At 40.0% G+C, this 20,420-nt stretch overlaps 1 protein-coding gene and 1 long non-coding RNA gene across 3 annotated transcripts; one reads left to right on the top strand and one right to left on the bottom strand.

Moving 5' to 3' along the window:
- The first annotated feature begins 1,477 nt into the window (after positions 1 to 1,477).
- On the top strand, positions 1,478 to 15,143 carry LOC5505682 (methionine--tRNA ligase, cytoplasmic). Of its 2 annotated transcripts, none has more exons than XM_032374006.2 (29): positions 1,478 to 1,724; positions 3,041 to 3,075; positions 3,148 to 3,206; positions 3,583 to 3,673; positions 4,020 to 4,148; positions 4,626 to 4,692; positions 4,991 to 5,100; positions 6,396 to 6,504; positions 6,617 to 6,669; positions 7,124 to 7,245; positions 7,325 to 7,441; positions 7,715 to 7,790; positions 8,316 to 8,443; positions 8,592 to 8,681; positions 8,798 to 8,849; positions 9,180 to 9,239; positions 9,332 to 9,406; positions 9,478 to 9,523; positions 9,643 to 9,799; positions 10,544 to 10,607; positions 10,869 to 10,986; positions 11,117 to 11,250; positions 11,891 to 11,970; positions 12,129 to 12,260; positions 12,580 to 12,684; positions 13,282 to 13,393; positions 13,696 to 13,767; positions 14,098 to 14,274; positions 14,833 to 15,143. In XM_032374006.2, exons 1-29 carry the CDS (start codon positions 1,517 to 1,519, stop codon positions 15,001 to 15,003), a joined length of 2,949 nt encoding a protein of 982 aa, XP_032229897.1. In that variant the 5' UTR covers positions 1,478 to 1,516; the 3' UTR covers positions 15,004 to 15,143. The 2 variants fall into 2 exon arrangements, with proteins under 2 accessions (XP_032229897.1, XP_048579966.1); XM_048724009.1 differs by having other exon boundaries at positions 6,432 to 6,504.
- Positions 15,144 to 15,651: 508 nt separating this feature from the next.
- On the bottom strand, positions 15,652 to 19,825 carry LOC125561044. The gene is made up of 2 exons (XR_007307054.1): positions 17,706 to 19,825; positions 15,652 to 16,822 (listed from the first exon to the last, which is right to left on the bottom strand). It is a non-coding gene; the product is annotated as an uncharacterized LOC125561044 (long non-coding RNA).
- Between the last annotated feature and the right edge of the window lie 595 nt (positions 19,826 to 20,420).

The following is a 20,420-nucleotide window of genomic DNA, read 5'->3' on the forward strand; positions in this document are numbered from 1 at the left end:
GAGCTTTACACTTGGTCTCGTTGAAGAGAAGTCCAGCGTCGGTTGCCCAGGCGTCCATGCGGTCTTGGTGTGACTGAATACATGCAGCGTCAGCAGGTGTCTTGATCTGCTTGTAGATCTTTGCGTCGTCCGCAAACATGGCTATGTGGCTACTCTTGACTACGTCTGGTAGGTCGTTCACGTAGATTAGGAAGAGAGCCGGAAGTGGGACGCCGGAGCAGATGGGCAGAGCTTTGGATATATCACCTGGAACAGTTACGCGCTGTTGGCGACCTGTCAGATAAGAAGCGAACCACTGGAGCAGGTTGCCACCGAATCCAAAGTCACGCAACTTTTGCAATAGACGTGTGTGACAAACTTTGTCAAATGCCTTTGACATGTCCATATATACCATATCAATCTGCCCCCCCCATTGTCCAACTGAGCCCCTAAGAAGTCTAGGACTTCTAGGAGGTTGGATGTGCAAGATTTTCGTTTGAGGAATCCGTGTTGACACGCTCCGTGTTGACCCGCCTTAACCAGCTCGCTTAGTCGATCACTGAAGCTACTAAGCACACACCTTTCGAGGACTTTTGACACCAGTGAGATCGGTCTGTAGTTTTCCGTGAGTTCTGCTTTGCCCTTCTTAAACACAGGCACCACGTTGGCCTCCTTCCATTCTTGTGGTATAGCTTCCAAGCTCAGAGACTTGTTGAAGAGCTTGCACAGAGATGGTGCGATTTCCGGAGCAGTTTCCTTTAGAAGACGGGTACTTATCCCATTAGGCCCGGTTGCCTTGGTGACATCGAGGGATTCTAGTGTTGACTGTACCTCCGAGATAGATATGTGCAGCCCAGTGATACTCGACTCATCTGATGGTGATGGTGACGGTGAGGCTTCGTGTGGAGAAGAAGAGAACACCGAGGCGAAATACCAGTTGAATAGGTCCGCCTGTGATTAAATCTCTCCTAAGCTACTCTCCTCGAATTTCTTAGGAGCTTCTTAGGAGTCTCGCAATAACGACGTACTTGGGGAATGTTATAAAATCTGACGCACCCAAGGATTTTTATCGAAATATTTGCCAATAAATAGTTTTACAGACAGCTTCGTTACAGGGCCGTAGCAGGAGGTGGGGCACTGAGGGCATGTGCCCCCCCCAATATTTTCTTAATGTTTCTGTATTGTGCCCCCATCCCAATATTTCGAGGCCTGCTACGGCCTTGCGTTATGATTTAGTTGCTTAGTAAAATATACACCGAACACAGGCTCACCGTTTTAACCCGGGTGTACTAAAAAAAAACAAAATGCTTGCTCACCCTTGCTCCTGGAAGCAAGAGTAAAAAAAACGCAAAACCGTTCCTATTCGAGGCAGCATATGATATTTTCCGCCGAAATGAAATAAGCGCCCCCTCTCCAAAACGCGTGAAGTAGTGCAAAAAAGGCACAGGAAGCCCATTTTGTGTTATTTAAACTTGTCTCCCCAGTCCTTCTCGCCCTAGCCTGACCATGTGAGAAAATAGGGCACCAGTTGCATCAGATGGTTGGGTATTCAGCCGGTCTTTTTCGACGTGTTTGGCCAGTAATCAGAATCTCCCTTCGCTATCTGCATAACCGATCCCTTCTGTCTTCACTGTGCCAAGATATGAGGCTGTATAGTGATAAAGGCAACCCGTTTTTATTGCGGATTCTCGCTGCAAGGAATCTGGCTGGTGTAAAATTGGACGTAGAGTTCACGGGACAAGGAGGTTTGTTATGAAAAATATTGCTGGTTTAAAATCTACTTAATATAGTTGCTACTTGTCTATCTTCCTATTAAAAATTGTATTAATACATTGAACTAGTTACTGTACGTAGATCTTTACTTTAATGGGAAGATTTGGATGGATAGTAGTAATGATGGAGGAATGGGAAGGAAATAATACTATTAGTAATAGTGATTGGGGAGTACCGTATTTACCGTATTTACTCAGTTTTGAACCAAAACTATTAATAAGCACCTCCCCCGAATAAATGCCTCCTCCCCTCCCCCAGGTTTTATGTGACTGAGTAAAATGACTATCATACAGTATATGTAGTTCTAAGAAAGCACTGGAGTTCATAGAATCTGGACAAGAAAGAGACACATATTGAATGGATTAAAGTTTATTGTAAAAAGCTACTTCAAGTTGTTATAATGATATAGAAAAAAGAAACTGTTGTAGTAGTATAGGGTCATTGTATAAAATTGATATTGCAGTAAATGAATAAAAACATTCTTCAGCCTTTTGTGAGAAATTTGCCCTTATAAATAAGCCCCCCCCCCCCCCCCAAATAAGCACCCCATCTGATTGTCCCAAAATTTAATAAGCGCCAGGCACCTTTCTGAGTAAAAACGGTAACTTACGATAGATAATGACGAAGAAGAGGGGGGTGGGAAGAAGCTAATAAGGGAAAGGAAGGAAGGGATGGGGGCATGCTCGAGGAACCAGCATACTTTATGACAATTCCCAAAGGTCCCTACCGCAAAAGAGCTGAGCAAAAACATCGCTCTTTCCCACTAAACATGACTGTATAACAATTGTTCTGGCTTCAGAGTTTCTCTTATTGTACAAAACAGTAAATTGATCCATCAAACAGGCAAAGCATTTGTCAGCGACACAAACGTTGTCAGCAAAGCGAGCGTTGGATTTACAAGTAAACACTGCTGTGCTGTGATTGGGCCTTTTTTCACACCTAAAAAAAAGGGCCCAATCACAGCACAGAAGCTCCCAGCATTTTGGGACTAAAAATTGCTATAAACTTTTCCAGCGGCTCTTCCATGGTAAGGACCTTTGGAAGCACCCGCTATTAATGATTAGTACCCTGTGTACCAGAGGTTCAAGCTTCATTTGTTTACTGTCTCGTCTTGACTATGAGGAGTGAAGCAACAAGCCACTGGATGCGCAGCCTAGGTTTTTGGGTGGGAATGGTGATGGTCAGGAGAGGGGTAACATTTGCATGTACATAATATCTTATTCGCATTAAAATACTATTATCCACAAGCTAACTTTGATGTCATACACCTGTGTTTATCTCACATCAGATAAAAGCAAGTTCAAAATTCCTGGAAATGCGAAGGTTAGTGGGCCAGCTCTTCATTGACTTTGTTATTCTTGCAGTAGGTTTATATTATGTTTTTTTACCCCACAGTTTCCAGTTCTTGAAGTTGAGAGTGGCGAGTATTTGTCCAGCCCAAATTCTATTTGCAGGTATTTATAATGCATAACACACCCCACTTAGAAAAGCCATCATTTCAAGAACAATCTTGGGAACAATGATAAAAATATCCACTTACCAATGTAAGCCTAAATTACTGTGGAGTCAGTGTTAAGCATTTTTTCTTAACACATTTCTTATATGCCTTTGGTAATAAACTTGCATTCAAATATACTGTACATCTCACCTTAGCAAGTGAGCCTTAAAGATATAACTGCAGATTTTATTTTGTATTTCTGTACTTTATGTGTAACGTAGAACAGAAATTCCTAGAAATGTATTTTTCTAGTAAAAATAAAGACTTTTAATTATTATATTTACTTGATAGCTCAACACAGTAGTGTTGTAAAATACGTTGTTTTGTTTCAGATTTATTCTTGAGCAGAAATCAAGTAACCATGATGTTGAAAGTCAGGCACTTGATAATCAATGGATTGAGTGGGAAAGTACTCTTTTACAAGTATGTAACAATGTTGTAACGAAAACTGAATTATAATATTAAACAACCAATTATTATTAGTTGATCCCAATACAAATCCTTATTAATCCTTATTAATATTAATATTAATCACAGAAGGTGTGATAGTCATTTAGCATTTATTAGTATTTGTCATTATAGTAATTATAATCACAATCATCATTACAACCACTACCACAATTGATAATTATCATCATCCCTAGCAGCAACATCCAAATTTCAATAATCATTTTTAGTATCATTATCACAGTCAACATACTGTAAACATTATTATGATCATAACAACATCAAAGCACTTGTGGTTAATTATAGTTTGATTCACTTACAGCCTATTATCATGGATTACTTGCTGAACACTCTTGGTCATGGAAAACACGACACCAACAATGAGCACAATCTTATGCCTCTGCTTGGTCGCATCAACACAAGTTTGAAATATCACCAACATCTTACAGGGGTGAGTATGAATGTTTTTTTGGCATTCTTACAGTCATTTATTTTTAGCCTGTTGTATTTTTCAAATCCCTCCCCCCCCCCCAAATAAAAATAAATAGATAAATAAAGGATCTTACTTTTTTTATATTGTATTTATCCATGCATGGGTGTGCTACATTTTTTTTTTCAATTTTTTCACATTTTTGTTTGTTATTTGTATGTTTCATATCAGGGTTCAAAACTATATCTGCTAGATTTTGCAGGCTTTGTGGATTTTGGTAGGGAAATAAGCCTGCATACTAAAAATATGAAAAGGGAATACAGAAAAAAGAGCCGGAAAAGACCAGAGAACAGCCGGCTATCGCCGGCAGCCGGTCACTATTTTTAACCCTGCATATACAGTAATTTACATGCTTTACCAGTGTATTTGAGTATCTCATTTTTTTTTTCAATTTGTTGTTTATACTAGAAGCACTTAAGTGCTGTTGTTTGTTTATAGAAGCATGTGAGTGCTGCTGATGTTATTGTCTGGGGCTCACTCTACCCTCTGATGACTACTGGTTTAGGTATTCACATGTTTTACTAATAGTGTCCATGAGCACTACTTAATTTATTTTCATCTTCGAGTATGTATAATTGTATGGTTGCATACAGTATTCAGTGAGCTAGAAATTATGCCAGTTTAATTTTTTTTTCCAAGTAAGATGTTCATTTAGGACAATTGTTTTTGGTATAATATAGTTGAGTTTTCTGACCAAGATTGTTTACACCTTTTGTTTACAACACAGACATAAGCTTATTGTGGCTTCATGTTTATTTGTGTAATATTTTTTTTACTATAAATTTTATTTGCCTTTTTTTCAGTCTCCAAATTTGATGCCTTAGTTAAATGGAACAAGGACCTGATGTCGAAGTCAGAATTTGTCTCTGCTGTCAATGACGTGACATTAGGATCTGGATCACAGGCATTCAAGGTTTGATGATAAACTTGCACTACCTCGGTCTGAGGCTTTCAATGTTAAGGCACTTGACTTTCCACTTGTTTTTAGCCAACTTCCATGGGCCTTGATTTTCTTGCCTACTGTAAATGTCGAAAAGCCTAAATTTTAAGAATAGATAATATTTGTAAACAAAATGTTTTTTTTGATTTAGGGTTTGTGTAGGCCTTTGTTTAAATGCTCTTTGAATCTACCAAGTATTAAACCCATTAACCCCTCAACCTGTACTGGCGGTGAGAAGTACTGTACCATATGCCAAAATAACAAGATACTCAAGCATAAGTCTAAAGTGATAAATTGTCTTGAAGATATCCATGCAACTAGTGTGATAGTATCTAATACATTACAACCAAATAATAGTACATGCAGCTTAGGCTCTTAGGGCCAATTCAATATTTTAGCTGTTTGTACAGGGATAGTTGTTGACAGGACCTTTCAGGTTATCACCAAAGACAAATGCGGACACAAGTAGACAGTGGACAAAAATTTGTCCTCAGCGGGCCGAAGATCAAAGGATGCGACGGCCTGCAGGCTGAGCTGGCCGTTTCGAAACAAAAACACAACTTTGTTTATCCTTGTAAATCAGGCCTTGCAAAATTGAAATATTATCGCAGGCAAACTATAGAATTGTACTAGTTGCAGTTTGCTTGACAATGGACAGCAATAGATCCCAGACAGATATTATATACGAGAGAGTTTTAACCATGTTTGCAAACACTAGAAGCTTCTACGTACCATGATTCGGTTCTCAGTAGTCAAAGTTGATTGACATGTATGCATTTTGTGTTCGGCTTGAATGTTCAGTGTGGATGGCTAAGTCCTGTCCCGGAACAACAAAAACACACATACCGACAGTGGGCAAAACCAGAAACAAAAACAAGCTCCTGTGTATTGCGGATTGGCCCTAATAGACAGTTAAGAAAACAGCAGAATTTTCCCTCCCCAAGAGGTTCAAAATACCACACCAGAGGTCACCAAACACATCTCAAGTCACAAATACAGTAGTTACATGTACGTAATGACCCTCCATGTTCATTCCCATGATAATAGCAGATCTAAAATTTCTCAAACAGTGTTTCAGTTTATAAAAACTTTGCCAAAGCTACTGTATGCTCCACTCACAATCACTTAAAGGGGTAGTTCCATTTAACCCATAGAGCCGCCTACATGTACTAGATCCACCCCTGCATGGCTTCTGCTTTTAGCACTTTTAGTAAAATTATCTGTCCTGTTTAGGTTTAGGTTTATCTAATAGTTATCTCCACTAACAGAAATCAGTACTTTCTTTTTTTGGACTTGGTCATGAGGCAAGCAGTGATGTTAATGTTCAGCATGCCAAGCCAGAGGTCTCAAAGCAAAAGCAAACACAGAAACAACAAGGTAGACCTTGTCAGCATTGATTTTGTAAAACTCTTTTTGAAATGCTTCAAAGATTTGCAAACCAACCCAAAATATCATATTTACTTGTTTGTTTTTAATTTGTTAAATTCAGAGAACAAGAAACAAAAAGCTTCAGTGAAAGAAAACACAGAAGCCAGTACTGAGGTGTGAATGTTTACAGCGTGTAAAAGTTCTGACAATGAACAGACATGACGGAAAAATTTGTGCTTAAAGGGATTATAAAGAAGCCCTGATTTTGTACATGAGCTGTCAGTTCCTTGCATTCCTGACAGATTTCCCCTATTAAAAACACTAGTACTGTAGGGCCAAATTCCAAACTTCTGGGATTTTGGCTTAATCAGCTACATACAAATGTCAATAATATAATTTTACAAAAAATATTCGAAAAGTTGCATTTGATGTTGTTGGTTATTACTCGCTATGTAATTCTTTGCCTTATTTGATCTAAAATGAGCTTATTTTACAATTTTTATCATGTCCAATGAACAATGATAAAGTTTGCTGAAAAGTATGAGTATTTTGTATTTTGATGCCTACAAAAATTCAGTAGCACACTTGATTTGCCCAAATTGCTGAGAAACTCATTGTATGCATGCAGACCAGTGGAGCTATCACAATCACAAAGATTCTGGCATCAGCTGAGGAGATTGAAGATGCAGTGAATGCCTGGAATCACTGCTCTGCCAATTTACCAACTGCAAGGAAACTTTATCATCCAATGTAAGTTAAATAACAGTGTTGAAAGCTAGACTTTTGTCAATCTCTGTACTTCTACAGTAATCTCTTTTACTTTTTGCAGATTGCCAAAGGAAGGAGAAAAGAACATTTTGATTACAAGTGCATTGCCATATGTTAATAATGTTCCACATCTTGGCAACATCATTGGTTGTGTTCTCAGTGGTGATGTGTTTGCTAGGTAAGGCATGAGTCTCTGTCTGGACTCTTCATTTCTTGGTTTCTTTTGAAAAAGTAAGGACATTTAGTTGATTTACATTTGCACCCAACTTTGGGGTGCACCCAGGTCTCAAACATAATTTTTGAGATCAGAGATCACAGTATGTAATGCAATCAGAATCAGATAAACTTTGCACACAAAAAAAGGCTGGTTCTTAATCCGAAATAATGAGTATCTTTGCCAAAAGTTCAGCCTTAGTATGTATTTGAGATCAGAAATTTCTTTCTTTCTCAGATATTGTCGAATAAGAGGATTTAACACTTTGTACATTAGTGGCACTGATGAATATGGTACAGCAACTGAGACAAAGGTATAAAGCTAAACTCTAGTCTTTTAAGGCTTTTAAGGCTATATGTCTCCAACACATAAATGTAAAGCAATGGTACTTGATGTTCATTGGACTGTGGGTTACCACCCCTCTCCCCATCTTGTCTCCAATACATGATGTAATTGTATTGTATTTATCTGATTGCCAGTTAGGTTCCCCCCTCCCCTACCCTCCTCCTCTGTCCGCAACACATAAGTACTGTATAAGTATTGGCTGTTGATAGGATACAGTAGCTATAGTATTCATAGTACTATCTGTTAGCCCCCCCCCCCCCCCCCCTTCCATCTACAGCAAATAAGTATAAAGTATTGGCAGCCGATAGCAATTCCATTCATCAGACTGTCAGTAAGCCCCTCACCCTAGGCGTTTCAAAGCTCTTTTACTTCTTTTTTTTCAGTTTAGTTTACCACATATACTTTTGAATAAATCATTGCATAACAGTTGACACAGCCATTTCATTTTTATGTGAAGTCACTCTCAGAAAATGTATGTTTGAACTATCTTTAGGCTTTGGAAGAAGGCCTCACTCCTCAACAAGTGTGTGACAAGTACCACAAGCTTCATTGCAGTGTTTATGATTGGTTTAACATTCAGTTTGACTTCTTTGGGCGTACTACTACTGAAAACCAAACCAAGTAAGTGCTACAGTAGTGAGACATTCAACATCACCAACCACAGACACCTATCTGCTGGTTGCCAACAACTTAAACTGTGAAAGACTGTCTTATATTACTTGTTTTGTTCTTGTATAATTACAGTACCACTTGCCTTTGATTTGCTTAGGATAGCTCAGGACATCTTCTGGAAGCTGCACCAGCAAAATCATCTGGTTGAAGACACTGTCGAGCAGCTTCAATGCACTGGCTGTCAAAGGTGAACCATATTTTCCATAGTATTACAAACTACATGCTGCTAAAGTGGACGAGGTTGGAAAGGAATTCCTCAGTTTTGTGTTTGATCTGAAACAATTCTGTACTTCACATTTGCAGATTTTTAGCAGACCGCTTTGTGGAAGGAATTTGTCCATTTTGTAATTATGAGGTTTGTTGATGTTTTTTTGTTTAGAAAATGACAGGATTATTGCAATTGATAAATTTTGGCTGGGTTACAAAAAGGGCAAGGATTACAAAACGAATATAAATAGATCCATATATGGTTCATTTGTGTATTATTTCTTCAAACTTTAAATAATGAACAAATCCTCTTTTTTCTATCTAAACCCAAGAGAGCAACCTGGATGACATTATGTCTTCCTGGTCGTCAGAGAAGGAGGCTTAAGCCAATCCAATAGCCCTTCTTCACTGGGCAGCCTCTTGTTCTTATATAGCTGTAACTGTATTTAAACCAGCCCTTCTCACTAACTCATAATAGGATGCCCGAGGTGATCAATGTGATGCCTGTGGGAAACTGATTAATGCTACAGAACTCAAGGTTAGAGATTTTCCTGTTTCCATGTAAAAAAATGAAAATTTGTCTCAAAGTCGATGTAGTATTATGAACACATTTTATATCTATTATAACAGAGCCCCAAATGTAAGGTTTGTGGAGGAACACCTGAAAAGAAGACAAGTAGACACTTGTTTCTAAACTTGACAGAGGTAATTGCATTGCACATTAAATTCCTTATATCTGAAATGGGAGATTAAAATGTATGTCTTTAATCATTCAGCTTGACCCGAAACTCAGGGAATGGGTTGACAAGTCCACCAATGAGGGTGAGTACCGAAGCACGATAAATAGGTTTTGTGCACACAGTTATAACGTTAGCCTTGCATGTTTTTTGTTCTGGATGAGCAAAGACAGTCATCACAGGACATTTCCTGTACGTCTCCAGGTAACTGGTCACCAAATGCTCGACAAATCACACGCAGCTGGATCCAGGAAGGACTTAAACCCCGTTGTATAACACGTGATCTAAAGTGGGGCACACCTGTACCACTAGAGGGCTACACGGATAAGGTGTTCTACGTCTGGTTTGATGCCCCTATAGGGTAAGCACTAGATGGCTATACAGATGTCTGGTTTTGATCCCCAAATAGAGTAAGCACTAGAGGGCTACACGGATAAGGTGTTGTACGTTTGGTTTGATGCCCCTTTCTAGAGGGGTATACAAATAAGGTGTTGTACGTTTGGTTTGATGCCCCTTTCTAGAGGGGTATACAAATAAGGTGTTGTACCTTTGGTTTGATGCCCCTTTCTAGAGAGGTATAGAAATAAGGTGTTGTACGTTTGGTTTGATGCCCCTTTCTAGAGGGGTATACAAATAAGGTGTTGTACGTTTGGTTTGATGCCCCGATAGCGTTAGCACTAGAGGGCTATACGAATAAGGTGTTCTACCTCTGGTTGATGCCCCTAGGGTATGCACTAGAGGGCTATACGAATAAGGTGTTGTACGTCTGGTTGATGCCCCTAGGGTATGCACTAGAGGGCTATACGAATAAGGTGTTCTACCTCTGGTTGATGCCCCTAGGGTATGCACTAGAGGGCTATACGAATAAGGTGTTGTACGTCTGGTTTGAGGCTCCTATTGGGTAAGCACTAGAGGGTTACACAGATAGGTGTTGTACGTCTGGTTGATGCCCCTAGGGTATGCACTAGAGGGCTACACAGAGGTAAAAAGGTGCGAGTAAGAATAAGGTTTCGTAAACGAAAATGAAATTTTCCCAGGTATATTGGGTAAAGTAAAAGACCGTAATTTCCTTAAATTGTTTACTCATATTTGATCGGGTTTTCAGATATCTTTCCATAACAGCGAATTACACCGATCAGTGGGAAAAGTGGTGGAAGAACCCCAAACAGGTCAGTTGTATTTAAGGAACATCGTAAAAATCAATTTTCCTGCATGTCCTTTTTAAAAGAATACAATATATCTATTCCATAAATGCTAGCATTAGTTCCTTTAAGGATTGTTGGTCACAGCGGAACATGTAATCCGTGTCTAACAAATTGTTTTATTTGATTGCCATCATGTTAGCTTTCTTTTTGTTTAATATTGCCGTGTTTTTGTATATTTTTTATCACTTTTATTTAAAAGTGTTTTCATGTATTTTCATGTTTTAGGTGACTCTATATCAGTTCATGGCAAAGGACAACGTTCCCTTTCACACAGTTGTATTTCCGAGCACATTGATAGGCGCAAATGATAATTACACACTCTTGAATAATATCAGTGCCACAGGTAATACACATCAATATCCACACTTATCTGCGGGCATTTTCTAACGTCAACTTATTGCTTTTCTGCCCAACTCTCTGTTTGCCCACGAAAGGTCTAGTTTAGAAGCTGTATGTGCTTGTTTTTGTTGTAGAATATCTAAACTACGAGGATGATAAGTTTTCTAAGAGCCGTGGAGTCGGTGTTTTTGGTGATAATGCCGCTGACTCGGGAATTCCAGCAGATATTTGGCGCTTCTACCTCCTTTACATGCGCCCGGAAGGCCAGGTAATAAATCCTGCTGTTTTTTTTTTTTTTTTTACATCCAAATTCTTTTCATTGCCATAATCCAAAGATACTGTAAGCACCCCACGCCTTGATTTAAATTATAGGTCAGAACATTGGCCATTTTCAGTGCCCTTGTGTTGTGCATATTATTGATTAACAGCACGAATTGCTCAACTACCAAATTAAGTGGTGACCTTGGATGTTCTCTTGACGACTGTGAAGTCATCTCAGTACAGAAATGATATACACTAAAACGCTCTCACTATTAGGTAAAAGGGTGTGAGGTATGGGAAGGCTCCGGAAATTAAATTGAATGTTTTTTTAGATATTTGGTAAAGTAAAATAGCGTATTGTCCTAATAAAGTTCGCGAAGAATTTCCCAAATACCAAATAAAGTCATGGTCTTGGATGTTCTTGAGACAACTGTAAATAATCTCTTTCGATCTATGGTTTCGCGAAATCATGATTATTTCGTTGCTGATTGTTTCCTTTTCCTTGACACATACTTCTTGGGTAATCCATTAATTACCATAGTTGTTGTTTGCCATTACCCATTAAAAAAACTTTTGTGGATTAAACCAGCCGGGTTAGATCTTGAGTGTAGTCAAGAGGGTTGACTACATATATCTTTATTCCACAGGACAGTGCGTTCAGTTGGAGTGATTTTGCGATAAAGAACAATTCTGAGCTTCTTAACAACTTGGGAAACTTTATAAACAGGTAGCCTAGTAAATGGACAGCGAGTCTGTTCTGTATTTGTATTGCTTCAAACCCTTATGGAGTCCCACTGTAAAGCACTTCCACTTTTGAAATCTGGTTTATATATGCTTTAATTTATACAATTATTTATGTGACATATTATTTTGCTTATACTCTAGGGCATTGATGTTCCTTCAAAACAATTTTGCGGGCAAGATTCCTGATTTGGAATTGATGGACGAGGATACAAACTTTATCGCTCTTGTCAACCGTGAGCTGAAGGTGTACTATGAAAACATGGACAAGCTGAGGTCAGTTGAGTGTTCATACCAATCCTCCGAGGACTTAATGGTACACAGCACTGTTATATTTCTCTACCTGCCGCTACCTTTGCTTGGACTCACGACTCCTTTCTGCTGAAGTCACCTCTCGTATGTTTTCTATTCTCTGATATCTCTCATTTCATCGCCCCATTGGTCTTGTATCCTGCTAGATTAATGATGACTATCCTCTGTCTGCTTGTCTGGGTTTCCCCGCTCAATGACTTCATGTCAGATTGTTCAAACATTCTTCAAACGTTCTTGCTTTGAGACTCATGTTTGTACCGATGTTGCACGTTCTGCTATCCAGGTTGAGAGAGGGGTTGAAAGTTGTGCTAAACATTTCTAAATACGGAAATCAGTATGTCCAGGCCAACAAGCCATGGGTGCTCGTCAAGGGCAGTGATGCAGAAAGGTAAGGACTACCACATGCAATACGGTTGATATGTTGTTGTTGCTGTAACTGTGGTCGCTGTTGTTTTTTTGTTTGTTTTTTTGTTAATGTTTTTTTTTGTTCCTTTTGCTTAGTTGCTCTTGTTTTTGTTAATGTTTTTTTGTTTTTGTTGCTGTTGCTGTGGTCACTGTTTTTTTTTTGTTGTTGCTGTTGTTGCGTCGGTAGTGAGACTTTTTAGTTGTGTTATCATTAATAATTTGAGCTAATTTTTACTGCATATTCCAGCTCTTTTGTTGGGTTATTCATTGTTTGTAGCCAAAAGAAAATAAACCCGGCAAATGAAAAGCGCTTCAAAAGTTGAGTTTGGGTTTCGCTCCTCGTGGGCAAACAAGACACGCTTGCCTGAACTCTCGAGCTGCGCACCGCGTAGTAGTTTACTGACAACTGAGCCTTTCGTGGACCTGGTCCAGGCCCTTTTATAGTGCGGGTCCTCGTTTAAAGATTTTTACTCTAGGGAGAGGGGGGTGGTAACCTGTGGCCATTATGTCCATCTTGTTATGTTTGTCTCTAAGTCGGCGTCCGGGACTCTGTCTTTCATGTTATATTTCTGTTTCTCAGGTGTCGTGCCGGCACTGTAATTGGTCTGGCGTGTAATCTGTCCTTCATGCTGTCGCTTCTGATCCACCCCTACATGCCGACTGTCAGTAAAGAGATTCAGACCCAGCTGAAGGTTAGAGTGTGCTTGTGGAAATCACTAACATAAAAAATACTGCAGAAACAATAGTACGGATATAGTCACTAGAGGGGGGGATACCGCATAGACAATCCATCCCTAACCAACTGTCTTGTCTAACACGTAATAAGTGATAGCTAAAATGTATTTTAAACACGCGTGTTGCAAAATTTTCTAGTCTTCTTCCAAATGATGAAATTGTTTGAACTAGCGGTATTGCCTGATTTTTTCGTACATTACATTATAAAAAAAGAAGGATTTATATACGACAATAGAGATGTGTGTATTAACCTCACCAGGCACAGGAGGATTGTGGGATACTCACGGAACACTTTGTGCCATTCTTGAAGCCAGGTCACGTGATAGGCACGGTGAGTTTATAACTGAGAATTAGTACATACTGTACAGCCATCCATCCCCCTTTCCCTTCCCCGGGCTATCATAGTTGTCTTGACAGAGAGAGTCTTTATAGTACCGAGTTACTCCCGATTTTTTCCGAGTCTTCCGCGAGTTTAACCAAGAGGTCACCCCCGAGTCGTTCCCAAGTCACCCCTGAAGAGTTATTCCCGAAGTGTGCAATGTATTCACAATGTTGTCTGTGGTTTCGAGTCACTTCATTGACTCAAGCAGATGAATTGTACAGTAGGTATATTCATTTTCTTGTAAAACACCGTTTTCTTGTCTTTGCCGTTTTGTTGCAGCCCAAGCCGCTTTTCCAAAAGATCGACCCCGCGGTTTGTGAGAAACTTAAAGCAAAGTATGCTGGGAAAAAGGCGCCCAGCAAGGCTAAGCCTAGCGCTACTCCTAGCTCGACCCCAGCCCCCGGCGCAGCGTCTCCCGCTACGATCGAAGCGTTACAGGCAGAAGTCACGCAACAGGTCAGTATGCACGAGTATTATACACCTTTTCAAAAAGTTTTTAGTGTAAATGGCGAATGGAATGGCAAATTGTAAATTTACTATCGAAAGATAGTCTGGTTGTTTCTCTGCTCAATGCAGGAAAATATGAATAACAATGAGATTACTTATCATCTTTATTTGTACTAATAATTGATGCCAAACAGCAGTGGTCGGTCGGTTTTTTATTTTTTATTCGGCGAGAAAACCCGGAGTTCGCTATCTCGGCCACCATTTTGGACGCAGAGGAGCGGGACTAGCGATAGTTGATAAACAAAAACTCCGGGTTTTTTCGTCGAAATAAAATTCCAACGACTACAGGAATGTGTCTACTCGACTCCCCAACGGCTCCCATGCTCAACTCGACATCTCAATTACCGCACTGGAAATAGTTATGTAGGCGAAGAAGGTAGCTTAGCTTGATCAAAATGGTGGAATAGTAGAATGTTCGCCTCATAGCCTGATTTCCCCTTCACTTGTTATTGACGAACTTAATGTAATAGTGGACAGATCTGATTATCCCTTCGCTTGATTACTTAGGGCGAAAAAGTGCGATCCCTCAAGACAAACAAAGCTGAAAAAGCTGTTATTGACGCGGAGGTAACACGACTCCTTGAGCTGAAGAAGAAGCTTTCGTTAGCCGAAGGAAAGGACCCGAACCAGCCCTCTACTGGAGGAAAGAGCAAAAAGAAAGGCAAAGGCAAGAAATAGACTCCTCTAGTACATTTGGACGTTTGACCTCCAGTAAGCTTAATATTACAGGTCAGGCTAGTCTGGTGGCTAAATAAAAGGAAAATAACGAAAGTGCAAAAAATAAGTATGACTAAATAAAACAAGAAAAAGATATAAAACTATTGCGAAGTACTTACAACTGAAAATTATATGCGCTAGAACAAGGTGTAACAAGGCCGGCCGAGGGAGATGGGGTAGGGGGCGGGAGAAAAAAATGAGGGAGCATCTGCGAGCATCTTCTCCCTAACTTTTCCGCCGCCTTGTTCCGCCTTGTTCTCGCGCATCGTTTGCTGATATCGTCGCCCTGGGTTTCCGAGGATGAAATTGCTATGACAATCCTTGTCCACAATCCCTGTTCGGGATTCCTGTGGTACTAACCATAGAAAACCCAATCAGAGACCCGGGTAAGAATCCGTGAGACTAGGCTGCACATTGATAACCCAGGTAACTATCCGTGAGACTAGGCTGAACACTGGGGACCCGGGTAAGAATCCGTGAGACTATGCTGGCAAGTGTGTTAGGGGTGGAGCCTGAAAAAAATTGGTGCAGTATTCAGATTGCAGGTCAAGCTATAAACGTTAGTCACATTACTGTAGAGGGAGGATAAGGTGACAGCTAAAAGCGGAACCAGATATTAGCCGTTTTATTTGCTTAAGTTAAGATGTGATAGTGATGTTTAGTAAAAGGCGCCTTATTATGTTTTATGACTTTTGCGTTTACACTTTGCTTCCATGTCCTTTTTGACTTGACAGTCTTCTACACTTTTACTAAAATCTTAATGTTTTTTTATATAACCAGACTCTTTTTCTTTTAAAAAAATCCTTTATCTTAAAAATCTGCTCGAGTATTTGCAAAACTAAGAAAAGGCTTATAGATATTTTTTTTGCTTATGAATAATCAGTTGTTTTGAGAATATTTCCGATGTATACCCGAGCTTATTACTTTGTATCTCAGTGTGGTGTTCCATTTAGCTTATTGCTTTGGTCTTGTTGCATCTCAGTGTGGTGTGCCATTTAGCTTATTGCTTTGGTCTTGTTGCATCTCAGGGTGGTGTTCCATTTAGCTTATTGCTTTGGTCTTGTTGCATCTCAGGGTGGCGTTCCATTTAGCTTATTGCTTTGGTCTTGTTGCATCTCAGTGTAGTGTTCCATTCAGCTTATTGCTTTGGTCTTGTTGCATCTCAGTGTGGTGTTCCATTCAGCTTATTGCTTTGGTCTTGTTGCATCTCAGTGTGGTGTTCCATTTAGCTTATTGCTTTGGTCTTGTTGCATCTCAGTGTGGTGTTCCATGTAGCTTATTGCTTTGGTCTTGTTGCATCTCAGTGTGGTGTTCCATTTAGCTTATTGCTTTGGTCTTGTTGCATCTCAGTGTGGTGTTCCATTCAGCTTATTGCTTTGGTCTTGTTGCATCTCAGTGTGGTGTTCCATGTAGCTTATTGCTTTGGTCTTGTTGCATCTCTGTGGTGTTCCATTCAGCTTATTGCTTTGGTCTTGTTGCATCTCAGTGTGGTGTTTCAGGTCATTACTGACATAAAATGCAAAGGCACCCAGTGTCTGAAGCTTCGCCTAGGCACTAGTCCTCCCAATGATGAGACCCTCACGGCACACATCTCACACACCATGGCAACGGGGTCGTAGTTGATTGACAGGCAATCAGGTGAAATCTCACAATAATATGCGCATTCGTACACGTCGTGAACCAGACTCTGTGTAGATCACGTGTTCTCGGGGTAGGGGCAAACCTGGTGAGTACAGGGAGTCATGGTATGCCTGTGGTGCTGCTGGCTTGATCTCCGACTCTGAAAAAGGTTGGAAATGTTTTGGTAAATCGTATTTAACGTTATCAGCCTCCCTTGGGGGGAGGGAGGGGAGTTCTGCTCACAGTGGCTTATAAATGTGTTGTAACAATTGGTTTAGCTTCCGCTAATGCTACCCTTAGGGTACGCAAAATTTATCCATTTCTATACGCTGGTCAATCAAATGTGCTATGCGCTTATGAATAACAATTTAATCAAAGATGGTTGACAAAAGAAAACAGATTTGTCGCTTAAATTTGATGTTCCTCGACAGGATTTTTTGATTAGTGATATGTACAATAGTAATGGGTTGATCTACCTCATAAAATGTCGGACAAGAGTAGGAAGTGTATCACAGTATTCTCGAATGCAGCTCACCCAATGAACCCCAGCAAATCCAGTAGAATGAAAGTTACAGCCACTTCTTAGGGTAGGTGCACGCCCAGTGTACTTTACTAAATAATTGCTCGAAGGGAGCGCAAGTCTAATCTTGGTATCGCATATGCGAAAACCTGATTTTTCGTGTCTACACCACATGCTTCCCAGTCGGCTGGTTTGTTTTTGTTTTATTTCATGCTGATCAGCGGTCTTTTTAGCGCATGTGCGAGTTTCATATAGTGGATGCGATTTTTCGAGTCCACACTACAGGTTCCCCAGTCGGTACCTGGGTACCCTTGACAGAGGTCTTTTTCGATAACCCCTCTACCGAAACATGTTCGTCCCGTCCTCCGAGCATTCACTTTCTATAAGAAACTTCTAGTTTCACGATAACCACTGCTTTAGAAAGTATCCCTCTTAGAAAAACAAGAATTTTTTAGGATAAAAAAACATCGTTCATAGTTTTGTTTTTGTGGGGAATTCCCGAATGCCGGGTAATCGCACTTACCAATAGAATAAACAGAGCTTCTCCATTATGAGCCACACTTAACGGTTGGGTCGCATTTACAGGCCTGGTTACAGTCACTTTCGGATGCTTTGCCATGTTTACCATAGCTTTTGCCACAGTAGCACCATTCATTAGCCTGCACTTCACTGAACTTATAGCCTTAGTACCGGCATCTGTGGAAAACAGTCCAGAACTACAAAGCATAATTGGGCTCAAATTTCACATACTGAATTGAAGAAAGTACTTTTATCAATAATTATACAATAATTGAGATAGAACAGTCACTCTGATTGGCGGGATTGGTCGCTTTCATTACATGATAAAGGTCATGCGATGACGCAGCATAAAATCGTGTAAGGGGAATTCGTGCATCATCAGTCAACAACCCTGTCAATTCCCACGAACTTTTAAACACTAAAAAATGTTATTCTTCGGGAGAAAAACGTGTCAAACCACCAAACGATGAAGTAAATATTGCTTGGAATTTGAAGCCAGTTTTTCAAACTGTTTTCTGCGCGCGCTGACGTGCACTGGAATGAAGCCATGAGCGCGCGCTGTTGTGAAGTTTTTTTTTTGTCTTTTGCCAAGCCGTAGTAGGGGGTGGGGCACTGGGGGCATGCCCCCCCCAAAAAAAATATTTTCAAGAATTATAAGTAAACCAGCGGTTACCCGTGAAATATTCACGAAAAGCAATTCTTTGTTGTACAAAACTTTTTAAGGTATATTTTAATCCTTGTATGCGTCGTCGCAAACATTAATTAAACAAATAAAAAAATAACAAAATATATCAAAATGTGAAAAAGGCGCTTTCTATAAAATACCGCTGTATTTTAGTATTCCACCTTTTCCTATATCCTTGTTGGGAACCCTGTGTATTATGTTTTTGACGTGAAACCATGCCAGTTCGCACGTTCATATAATGGGTTTTGTGAATAAGAGAGTGGATCGTGAATCCTCGCTTCGTTGGCTTTCTTGGGCTTAGTGTGTTATTTGGTGGTCGGTTCTATACTTTTTAATGAAAATCAATATGACATTAAAGGTATGTGGGTCTGAAAACACAAAATGACCGCCAATTATTTGTAATGAATAAACCTTTTGCTTTTATAAAAAAAATCGAAGAGTACTTACTTTTTATATCGAGATTGATCTGATAAAATAAGAAGTGTTGTGCACCATCTCGATCTGATTAAATAAGCGTTTATGCACCGTCTTTTAATGGATTGAACTGAAGTTGTTCAAAAGTCTTGCAGTTGTGATTGTTTATGCGCGATGGAAGCTAAAGAATCTACTTTCTTTTCGAGGTAGGAATAATGCCTTTCTAAATAAAAAAAAAAGACGGTTGTGTTTAAGCTACAATTTTAATCTATCTATGCAATGAAACTACGGTAAGTAACTTATTCGAATTCTTTTTTAGATTTGATTTTCCGCGCGCTCTTAGATTTGTTTACACATCTTGAAATTGTCTAGAATAAGATTTCTTTTCTACGATTATATTTTTGGAGATCTAAGGGTCATTAGTCCTTTTACAAAAACGCGTGAGTTAAGAACTTTGCTCCCCGGTATAATATTGGAATAAAAAAAACATTTTGCACACCTCCGCACCTCTTCTTCTAATTGGTGGAAATGGTATGGTTTCGGAGTTTTCTAGCTCAGCCGTTTTTCGGTGAAAGGTGGAGCACAGTCCATTCCCTAATAATAATCTTTATCCTTACTAGAAAAAATACATTTCTAGGAGCGCTCTTTCAAGTACAGAAATACAAAAACGAAACAACCGGCTCACAAGGCTCACTTGCTAAGGCTAGATTATATCTGAATGCAAGCCGATTAGTACTCAGGTACTACGGACACAAACAAACGAGAACGCGAAAGAACAGACTCGCGACACGGATAAGTGAACTAATAGAAACAAACAGGAAGAAAGCTCTGCTTGCAGGGTGATTAGCAAAGGCGTTGAGAAATCTATCAGTATTAACAAGGGGCTTTAGTTGATATAACAACAGGAGCAATATCCATTAGAGGGTGGTTGTGGTTACATTTGATTTTGGTGAAGATGTTAGTATCCGTTTTCTGAAGTAGATCCCCCTCCAACTTCCTTCTTCCCCTACCTCATCCTACCTAGCCCCTCCCCCTCCTTGAGACTCGCTTACCGACTCTGTAGATCGTGTTGACCCATTCCCTCAGGTTCGGGTTACCTCCGCATGATGAGTTGCAGCTCGCCTCGCTCAGCCTTCCATATTTGCCATATTTATTACCGCAGAAGCAATTAATTCCAATTTGAATTCCGACGAAAAGAAATCCCTTCCTTGCACAGCTTAGAGAAAGGCAGAAAGGAACACTTGTCATTACAATTATAACACCGTTTCATTTGAAAATCGAAATTTACTTTTAGCGGCTCTATGAAAGGCACACATTTGGTAGGCGTGAGATCTCACCCCCCCCCCCCCACCCCTCCCTTCCCTAACCAGTAGCATGCATAAGATACGCACTTTGCTACACATTTCTCAGACGTGAGATCTCCCCTCCCCTCTCTAACCAGTAGCATGCACAAAATACGCACTTTGCTACACATTTGGCAGGTGTGAGGTCCAAGTCTAGGCCGTCAAAGTGTGCCAGGTCTCGATCAGACTCGATCAGACTTTCACACTGACGTTTTGACGATACTGTAGCAGGCTCGTACCCAGGATTTTTCTTGGGGGGGGGGGGGGGTGCGAAATC

The sequence above is a fragment of the Nematostella vectensis genome, chromosome 2, assembly GCF_932526225.1.
Source record: "Nematostella vectensis chromosome 2, jaNemVect1.1, whole genome shotgun sequence".
Classification (NCBI taxonomy): Eukaryota; Metazoa; Cnidaria; class Anthozoa; order Actiniaria; family Edwardsiidae; genus Nematostella; species Nematostella vectensis.

Excerpts from the sequence above, each read along its gene's own strand:
- LOC5505682 (XM_032374006.2), top strand. The coding sequence starts at position 1,517 with ATGGTTGGGTATTCAGCCGGTCTTTTTCGACGTGTTTGGCCAGTAATC. Across the intron at positions 3,207-3,582 it reads AGCCCAAATTCTATTTGCAG|ATTTATTCTTGAGCAGAAAT; the intron begins GTATTTATAATG and ends GTTTTGTTTCAG. Across the intron at positions 6,505-6,616 it reads GCAAACACAGAAACAACAAG|AGAACAAGAAACAAAAAGCT; the intron begins GTAGACCTTGTC and ends TGTTAAATTCAG.